General features: G+C 46.1%; 2 protein-coding genes across 2 annotated transcripts; both read left to right on the top strand.

Moving 5' to 3' along the window:
* Window positions 1-393: 393 nt before the first annotated feature.
* dgcr2 (DiGeorge syndrome critical region gene 2) lies at window positions 394-6195 on the top strand (the record flags this gene model as incomplete). The annotated part of the gene is given in 9 exon segments (XM_069153551.1): window positions 394-516; window positions 1969-2055; window positions 2140-2350; window positions 2501-2577; window positions 2669-2851; window positions 2935-3138; window positions 3473-3625; window positions 3749-3985; window positions 4074-6195. Coding segments are annotated over 9 exon segments (1508 nt in total), but the record flags the coding sequence as incomplete, so codon positions are not given.
* An 847-nt stretch (window positions 6196-7042) lies between these two features.
* On the top strand, window positions 7043-9935 carry car15 (carbonic anhydrase 15). Its single transcript, XM_069153549.1, has 8 exons — window positions 7043-7240; window positions 7345-7374; window positions 8290-8466; window positions 8545-8690; window positions 8785-8877; window positions 8983-9049; window positions 9120-9280; window positions 9371-9935. The coding sequence occupies exons 1-8, from the start codon at window positions 7189-7191 to the stop codon at window positions 9593-9595; spliced, it is 951 nt and encodes a 316-aa protein (XP_069009650.1). The 5' UTR covers window positions 7043-7188; the 3' UTR covers window positions 9596-9935.
* Window positions 9936-10218: the final 283 nt, after the last annotated feature.

Genomic DNA, 10218 nt, shown 5'->3' with positions numbered 1-10218 from the left:
ACATCTGAACATATTCAGACACGTTTCACCAGTTTTCTTTTCTTCTTCTTTTCTTTCTTTTTAATATATTACATTAGCGAGTGAGCTAACAGGATGACGGGAAGTGTGTGCGTCTCCATGTAAATGTACTGTAGTGTCCAGCTGTGTCCAGAGGTGGTGCTGCTCTTATTCAACCTGTTCTTTATCAGGAACATTAATAATCTCTTTATTTACACCACAGCTGTGATTTCCATCCCATCACCAGGAGATCTTCCAGTGTTACCGGCCCTCAGAGCTCACGTGGCCTCATTCAGTCCTCTGCCGGACTCTGGACTTCAAATGGTTTTGTGTTGTTTGGGAAAGTCGTGAGTGTCGTGCAGCTTTGACCACACGAAGCCTCCCGTTGTGTTTCAGAGCAGCGCTGCAGCCCCGGGCAGTTCGCCTGCCGCAGCGGGAAGATGCAGTGTATCCCCATGTCCTGGCAGTGTGACGGCTGGACGGCCTGCGAGGACAAGAGCGACGAGATGGACTGTCCCCGTGAGTAGAGACACTTCAACCCTTTTACAGCCACAGGTACCGAACACCTGCAACATGAGGGATGTTTGGACCTTCTGACACCTGAAGGAGCCAATCAGAGCAGAGCAGCTCTACGTGTGTTTGCGTGTTTGTTGACGGACGGTTGATCTCTTCAACATGGCGTCCGTGTCGCGCTGCTAAACCTGTTGTTCCCCCTTAAATCCAGAAAGACCTTCTCCCACATCTCTGACTGATAATGGGACTCATTGAAAGCACTGAGGTCGTCATGTGACCTCCAGCGGTAGCTGTGCATCTTCGGTGGACGCCGTGGGCCCACGACACTGTTCTGATGGACTCTATTCATTGTTCAGGAAACACAGTACCGTTATAGAACCGACTGCTGAAGAAGGAACTTCCTGTTGTTGTCTTTGTTTGTTCAACAGATGCATACATGCTGTGTTCACCAGCAAATCTCCTGATTATTAGTTACTGAAGAAGCGTGGAGCTGAAGATGTTCTTCCTGTTCATGTGGTGATGCAACAGAAACCCAAACACTTGCCCAAGCAAGCTGTTACTGTCAGCCAGATAAACATGAACATCACGGGTCTGTCTGGGATTATCTTCGTTGAATAGTATGAAAAGTTGGATCGATGCTTCACGCCGACTGCAGGCTGGCAAATACCAGAAGAAACTTTTCAACTTTATAGTGTAGTGAGAAGTACGGCGGCAGAAAACAGGAGATAAAAAAACGTATCAGAAATACCTCTATAGTCTTAAAATGGAGAAAATAAGTTAAGATGGAGTAAGTAAACTGTAAAAGCCTATCATAAATGTAAATAAATTACATGTTTTGTTTTTATAGCTTCTTAAAATCAAAATTGCTTCCGATTTGTTTTGAGTACATTTGAAGTCTTTATTGTCGCTGACTCGCTCTTTTTTCCTCAACAAATCAAAATGTGCAGCTCCATAAACCGCTGCATTAAATATTGTTGTTTTCATAACCTGTAATTGCTGTCGGGTTATTTCTGCAGTGTTTCCTGAAAAATCATCTGTAAATGATTCGTAGTTCTTCAAAATACACATCAGCAGGCTTCTGCTGCCTTTTTACATTTGATAGAAAAATAGTTTGAATGTCAATCTGAGTCTTTTTCTGTGCAGCTGTTGTTCCTGTTGATTTGTTTGTTTGTTTCAATGCCATAAACAAAGATTGACAGTTTGTCTGTCTGCCGAGTATCATGCTGGAGCTATAATAATATATAATAATATAATATTAAGAACAAGAGTCCAGATTGGGTTCTTCTTCACTCTGAAAAACTCTTTTTCTCAAATCTGCATCAAATTCCTTTTTTCTCAGATGTTTTTTCTGTGATCGACTTTTAGGAATCAGCTCAACACGAGTCGAGATGTGGACTGAAAACTGCATTTAGAATACGAGCAAGCGCTTGTTGACTTCTTTCTTGGTTTATTTTACAGCCATTAAGGAGGAAAGGTTTCGTTTCGGGAACGGCTACGACCAGGTGGAGGACGTGATCGGCGTGGCTCAGCCCGTTCGCTTCAACAGTAAGCAGCTTCATTTCAGCGGGTCAGTCGTGGTTCTGTCTGCTGGTTGTGTGCTCGGCAGTGAAAGCGTCTCCTCGTCCACAGAGAAATGTCCCAGCGGCTGGCATCACTACGAGAAGACGGCCAGCTGCTACAAAGTCTACCTGAGGAACGAGAACTACTGGCAGGCTGTGGACACGTGTCAGAAAGTCAACGGCTCGCTGGCGACGTTCGTGACCAACGAAGAGCTGCAGTTCATCCTGAAGATCGAGGTGGACTTTGATGACAAAGTGTGTGAACGCAGAGACCAGTGCAAGTGAGTTTCCTCTCTTTTATTCTGGAGGATGCTGGAGATCAGTAGGGGGGTGGGGGGGGGGGAGGCTCCATCACCTGTCGCAGGCCATCTAGTGGTCAATATATGCTACTGCATAAACCCTGAAGGAGCTGTTAAATGTTGTATTTGCAGGTTCTGGGTGGGCTACCAGTACGTGATCACCAATCAGAATCACTCCTTGGAGGGCCGCTGGGAAGTCGCTTACAAAGGTACTCAACAGCTGCTGTTTTAAATGGGTGAGATGAGTTGTTTTTGTAATTTGAGTGTGCTCATGTGTAAATCTCTGTTGTTTCCCGACAGGGTCAATGCAGGTGTTTTTACCACCTGAGGGTCTGATGAATTTTGGGGAGGCCTCCCCCACGCAGGACAACGTCTTCTGTGCACAGCTGCAGCGCTTTCAGATTAAAAGCATGAATGAACGAGGCCTTCACAGCTGGCACGCCGAGAACTGCTACAAGAAGTTTCCTTTCCTGTGCAAGAGAAGTACGAGCTGCCGTTAATTCCTCCGTCAGACACGTCAGTTTCATGCAGCCGTGTTTATTCCGACGCTTCATTTCCCCTCGCAGGACAAACGTGCGTGGACATAAAGGACAACGTTGTGAACGAGGGCTACTACTTCACCCCGAAGGGAGACGACCCGTGTCTGAGCTGCACGTGTCACGACGGCGAGCCGGAGATGTGCGTGGCGGCGCTGTGTGAGCGGCCGCAGGGCTGCCAGCACTTCCGCAAGGATCCCAAAGAGTGCTGCAAGTTCACCTGCCTGGATCCAGGTACACCCCCCCCCCCCCCCACACACACACACACACCCTCCCACCCCTCCTTCAGTATTATACTACATGCAAACAGTTGGAGCTGCGAGCCTGCAGTCGATGCATGTGTTCATGGAGCAGCCAGCCTCACGTTGTCACCAGTTCTCAGACGTTTATTGTTGAAGTGATGTGAAACATATCGTGTTCAAATGACTCATTTAAATAAAGAGGGCATCTTCTGTCTCCTGAATGTTTCATGTTGTTGTGTTAAACGGGTTTTTAAACGATTGAATCTTCACACATGAACAGTGCAGAGCTAACCCCCCCCCCCCCCCCCCCCCCCCCCCCTCCCCAGATGGAAACAGTCTGTTTGACTCGATGGCCAGTGGGATGCGGCTGATCGTCAGCTGTATCTCGTCCTTCCTCATCCTCTCTCTGCTGCTCTTCATGGTGCACCGACTCCGTCAGAGGAGACGTGAACGCATCGAAACCCTGATTGGAGGAAACTGTGAGTATGAAGCCTGTTGAACAGTCCATCTCAGGCCTCTGAAGGATTCTAGTTGCAGTTAAATACTTTTTACTTCTATGTAGATTTGAGGTGACGTGATACATAAAGCTTTTTGTTTGTCAGTGCACCACTTCAACCTCGGCAGACGAGTCCCGGGCTTCGACTACGGGCCCGACGCCTTCGGCACCGGCCTCACTCCTCTGCATTTGTCTGATGATGGAGAGGGCGGCGCTTTTCATTTCCAAGAGCCTCCTCCGCCGTACGCAGCCTACAAATACCCCGACATCCAGCACCCCGACGACCCCCCCCCTCCCTACGAAGCCTCCATCAACCCAGACAGCCTCCTCTACGTGGACCTCGGTAGGCATCCTGTTCTCTTCTTGTTTCACAACCTCACCACGTACGGCGTGTTAAGCTCCTCCTTTCGTCTCTTTGTCCTCATCTTCAGGACACAGCGGGGTGTCCATGGTGCCGAGCCAGATGAGCGCCATGGGAGACGGGCTCCAGGCCGACATTCCCAACACCTCCGGTCCCGTGCCAGACTCGGCGCCGTCCTCTCAGGAGAGGGAGGACTCCATAGATAGCAGCACGCTCCTGGTGGGGCCCGACACGCCCACCGACGGCCACGCCCCTGCTCCCATGTCTGCAGACTGCACCTCCTGCCTCAGCACCGTGGTATAGGACCAACCTAACCCGGATGAAACCCGCTGGCTGAGGAAGTCTGGACTGAAATTTGTACAGACGTATCGGAAGGGAGTTTTTTCATGGACAGGAGGACGTCTCGTTCTGGAGACCGTCAGACTTCTAAGTGTTGTTTTTTTAAGACGGAGCGAGAGACGAACACGACATCAGCCTGAGACGGCTGCACTTTTACTGGACTGAGCAAAGCTTCTGAAACATCTGCAGGAGCCCTGGTGTAAATACAGCCTCAGGTCTCAGTCCGACACCAGCCGAGCAGCGAAGCCAGCTTTTGTTCCTCGTGTGTGTTTTTTTGGTTTTTTTTTTTTTTTTGCATCATACTTTCAATCGGACTTTTCTGTAATGATCTGTCGCCCTCCAGGTTACCATGACGCTCTCATCCAGCCTGTCTGTCGCAGCATGTCCCAGCGCTCCATTTCTACAGCTCATAAAAAAACTAAAAAACTTCTGCCCGCTCACTTTTATTAGTCCAATACATGAAGCTGTCTTCCAGGTTTATAGCACATATTTGCAGCAGAAAACGTTTTGTAGTTCAGACGTTAACCTTGCAGGAAGGTACGGTTAGTTTTTACCAGGTAACGCTGATGATGCTGATGAGTTTGGTCTCGTGTTCTTTGATAATAATTTATGACTGCAGGTTGTAATCTTGATTGTTTAACTGTGGGATAGATGTCGGCGGATTTCCCTGTTGATCAACAAAGTGAAGACTTTTCAAGAGTCGTCATTAAATTAGGAAAAAATGTATTTGAAAATAACTGTTCCAAACATGAAGTTATATAATCATGCCAATGATCCCACTGTTGTTGCTTTCTCATCAGCTCTTTGCAGGATAGTTGTGTATCTGCTGACTGAACTGTTTTAAAACTGAGTGTCATCCCTGTATTTAATATATTTAGTTTCTGTTTTTTGGGGGAAGCGGATCGGTCGTCCCATTTGGATGCTGCCGCTCCTCCCTGATGTGATCTGTGGGATTCTTCCTGCAGCACGTCTGTTCTCTCCTGTTGAGTTTGTTGGCCGGCCGTAGTCTTCGTTTTGTTTCGGTGTTAACGGGTCTGTTACCGGATCCCAGTTAAAAAAAACTATTGTAATAAAAGAAAAGTGTAAACGGTTTATTTGGAACGAGTTGGATGACAATCGCTTGATTCACTCGAGGATGAATTTGAGGAAAGCTCGTCGGGCCGAGAGGCTCCTCAGATCAGCCGACCCACAACCACCGGCATCCAAACAGCTTCTGATCTGCCCGGAAACAAACAGCTGGAAACGTGTCTGACGTCTGTGGATCTCATGTTTGAATGTACTGTTTGTATAAAACATTGTTTTTTTGTGCTATCTTTAAGCTTATTTTCCCCATTTTGCTTTATTTTTTTGTATTTGTTTGCATTGACAATCCACAATGGATTATCCAACAAACAAAATCATGTTCTCACGAATTGTGGAGAAAAGTAAAGTGTGCATGTGTGCTCGGAGACTGTTTTTGTTTTTTTCATTGTGTTTGTTGGGTTTTATTTTCCAACCTGCTTGTTTTGACGTGCGCTGCATGTTTTAATCCTTTGGCATGCTGAGAGCTTTTTCTTTTTTCAGTGTGTCCTGTACAGTCGCTTCAAAAACTCCCGCATATAGTTTCATATCGCCAACAAACTGCCCACAACCCAAACAGCTGCATTTACACCGACGTTTCTGGTCTCAACGATGGCGGAGAAGTTTTGGGGTTTGAAATGTTTTATGTGTAATACAACTAATGCTACATTTCATTGTCTTTTATTTCATAGCCTTCGGGGGGAAAAAAAGAATTGCTTCATTTGCAGGGGAGCTTGTGTTTTTCAGGTAGATGTACATCTAATCAAATGCCAAATAAACTGCACCATGAAGGACGACTCGTGCGTCAGCGGCTGCGAACACACGCTCCACTTTACGTGGAACCTCATCAGATACGACATTTAGCTGCTCTGTGATTCCTCGTCGAGGAAATTCCTCCGTCTGCCGTGACCAAATGTCAAAGAGGATTAAGGTGGGCTGCGGGGAAATCCCCCCCGCAGAGAGCTGGAGGTTGTGGATGAATCCAATCCAAGGCGGTCCAGAGATTCAAATAATTTAAAGCAACAGCTACGGTGCACCCCGCAGTGACTCATAAGGCAGCGGCGGAGCAGAGCTAGTGATACCCAGCTGGGAAGCTGTCGCTGAAGAAAGAGGCTTTGTTCACTCGTAGTGACAAAATCACACCATCTAGTCCTGGTGGGAGACGTAACACTTAACGCCGAGCTGTTCAGTCAGGCAGGGATTGAATTTACGAGACATCACATAAACGTGCACGATGAAAATTAACAAGTTTGAACTGTAAATTTACATTGATGAAATGAATTTGTATTGACAGGATGTCCCTTTCACTGTACATTTTTTTAATGTGGGGGACAATGATAGAGTTAAAAGGGAAATCCTAAAAATAAAAATGATTTAAAACACTTTAAACTTCACAAAATTAAATTTTGGAATTGTGTTGCTCCTTTTACATTTTGAATGTCCCCATTTTTGAACTTTTTACAACCTCCTTGTACTGAGTCATATATATTCTGTTCACTTCTAACACATCCTCTGACTTTCCCAGGAGATGAATGGGTCTTGTTACTCGTCACTTGGCATCTATGCTGGCAGCAGCGGGGGTGGAGGGGGGAGGGGGGTGAAGCTGTCCTTGCATCAATGAGCCTGTTGATCAGAAAAGATCACTAGACTGGTAATGACACGGTTCACCGATCAGACCAGGAGAGAGTAGAACTCAGCTTTCACCTCCTTCCTATTTAAGCAGGACGTTCCCGCTGATCTCTTCAGTCTACCTCAGATACCGACGCACCGGCTGCCGGACCTGCGATATGATTTGGACTGTAGCTTTCCTCATGATTATTGTTTCGTGCGTTGACTCGGGTGAGGGTCCCGCTGCAGGCTCAACAATATCTAAGAGTTTAACGTCATGAAATGAGAGGAAAGAAAAATAATGTGTTTACATCCTACTTGTTTTTCTATTCCAGAAGACTACTGTTACAATGAGCCACACTGTGGTAAGTAACAACTACTTCCTTCATTTTAAAATACACAGACAACAACTTACAGACGAGGATCTCTGACCGAAGAGTTCACGGTTATAAAATCAATATATAAATTCAAAAAGATGGAATAAGTCCCTGGCACAGAAAATATGACGCCTTTTTTCAGATGGTGATGTGATGCTGAAACTCTAAAAACAAGCTGCTTATACATGTAACGTGGGTTACAACACGTAGCACAACTCTGCCTTCTTCAGCATCTTGTTTCAATATAAAAATTTATTAGATTTATTGATGAGACATAATTCAGCTGAAACAGACTGATTTCGTACAAATAAAGTTCTGTTTTCTGTCATTGTGTTTAAACTCTGGTTGGTGACACTTTTAACACGTCCAATACGAGCAAATCATCAAAGCAGAGATTTCCCCTTGAAACCTCTCAGACTGCCGTTTGAATAAGAGGTTCAATTATCGAGTATTTCATGAGGAAAAAAGAAGCAAAGATTAGAGAAAAACTCCAAAACAAAAAGCAATATTTGAGTATATCATACAAAATAATGACAACAATGTGTGTTTAGTAGCTGCCGGGGAGCTTCTGATCGCAGTCTTCCTCAGATGATGTTCGGACTGAGTTTCCCTTCATGAAAACTGCTTCAGTGTGAAGATGGTGTGTAATGACTGAACGCTCTGGAGCAGCCACTAAACGGACCTGTGGTGACACGGTGCGACCTTTCAGTCTCACCTTTAAAGCCAACAGGAGCCAGAAGTCCTGAGGAAGATCATGAGATATGATCTAAAGCTCCTGGACGTACTTTGTGGTGTTTCAGCTTTCCTGCTCTGTTTTCAGTTTCTTCATCCTCTGACCTCATGACGACGTCTCGCCGGCTGGATTCTTCGGTCTCGCTCATGTGGTTCCTTTTCCATCCTCAGATCCTTACGCCTGGGGGGACACCTTCCCTTCATGTTACCCTCTACTTGAACACCATCACTCTCCCATCAATCTGGACCATCACATGACCAGAAATGACTCTCTGGGGTCTTTACACCTCGAGGGCTTCGACGCCATCCAAACAGGCCACTGGACGCTCAGAAACGACGGACACTCGGGTGAATACGCTGCGACGTTCTCACGGACGGCGTTATTCTGTGTTGTGTCGGAGGTGACGTGTCTCCGGTTGCTCTCAGTTATCCTGCAGGTCGGCAGCGGCATGGAAGTGAGCGGCGGAGGTCTTCCGGATGTGTACCGCACCATCCAGCTGCACTTCCACTGGGGAGGCCCGGCCAGCAACGGCTCCGAGCACACGGTGGACAGACGCAGATACCCGATGGAGGTACAGTAGGGTCAGTAGGCAGCGCTGCACGGCCAGCAGCCAGCTGCCTCCGCAAACCTTCCCTTAACGTCTCCGTGCTTCTGTTCACGTCCAGATGCACTTAGTCAACCTGAAGTCCATCCATCCAAATGTGTCCGCAGCCTTGGACGACCCAACAGGACTGGCTGTCCTTGGATTCTTCATTGACGTCAGTTTCTTTGCCAAACTTGTCTTCCATTTATTTTGGGTTCGATTTTGATTTTGTGGCATTCTTTGAACAAATCTGAGTTGATTTTGTCCTCATTTTTTGCAGGTGGTTTATGCAGACAATGTGCACGTTGGACACATATCACAAAAACTGTCCTCTGTTGCTTACAAAGGTGAGTAAAGGAAATCCAGTCCTGCTTTATGTTACCTGTGTTTCCTTACGGCCGTGCTTCCTCCCTAAAGGCCAAACAACTAAAATCAAGCCGTTTCCGCTGATGAGCCTTCTGCCGAAGCACAACATGAGCCAGTATTACCGGTACTACGGCAGCCTCACCACCCCGCCGTGCTCTCAGGTGGTGGTCTGGACTTTGTATGAAGTCCCCATCTACATCTCATGGTCCCAGGTAGGTTTCTTCCAAAGTAACTTTTCTATGAAAAACAGGTTTCAATAGTTTCCTGTAAGAAGGTGTTTTTCCTCTTTATTTTCTCCTCAGCTGGCCCAGTTTACCTCTCAGATCTTCTCCACAGAGGAGGATGCAGAGCAGGTGACACCTCTGCACAACAACTTCCGACACGTCCACCCCACCTTCAGCCGCATCGTGTCCGCCTCCAAAGACGCCAAACTGCTCAGAGGGACGGCTGCTCGGCCGCTCGGGTCCGCCGCATCTCTGCGGCTGCTTCAAATCATTTTGCTGGGAAGCTTTTTTTCTGCACTTTAGCACTGTGTTCAGTCCAAATCATGAAACATTACAACACCAAAACAAAAGGAAGGTTTATTTTACAGTTCATTTCACCCCCAAAACAGCATTCAGGTGAAGTTCTGTGGTCAGTTTCTTATTTTAACAGGATGTGGAAAGGAAGAAAAAACTAAACTGTGAAGAAGAGTGCTGTAAATGTGATTTCATGTTTCATGTATCTGCAAGATTATTTAACTCTATTAGCAAGTTGCTAACAGTTTAATGTTAAATGGTCAGGTTGAACTTTGTTTTATTTTGGCAGCCATGTATGCATTAATAACTGTAGGCCTTTTGCACTCATTAAAATACAATTCTAACATGATATGTTTTTTTTTTTTACTTTAGGTCAGGGAACGCCACAAATACAAAAACTAAAGAGTGATAATAGTGGAAAACAAAAGAGGAAGCAGCCATGCTAGCAGCTGGGAGGTGGTCCTCAATGTTAATGTTACAGTGGGTACGGAAAGTATTCAGACCCCTTTACATTTTTCACTCTTTGTTTCATTGCAGCCATTTGCTAAAATCAAAAAAGTTCATTTTATTTCTCATTAATGTACACTCAGCACCCCATCTTGACAGAAAAAAACAGAAATGTAGAAATTTGT

This window comes from Embiotoca jacksoni, unplaced genomic scaffold (assembly GCF_022577435.1).
Source record: "Embiotoca jacksoni isolate LCO1_2020_lvr unplaced genomic scaffold, fEmbJac1.0.p SCAF_193, whole genome shotgun sequence".
In the NCBI taxonomy this organism is placed as follows: Eukaryota; Metazoa; Chordata; class Actinopteri; family Embiotocidae; genus Embiotoca; species Embiotoca jacksoni.
Note: the sequence above shows the minus strand (reverse complement) of the source record. Positions and strands in the feature narration are given on the sequence as shown.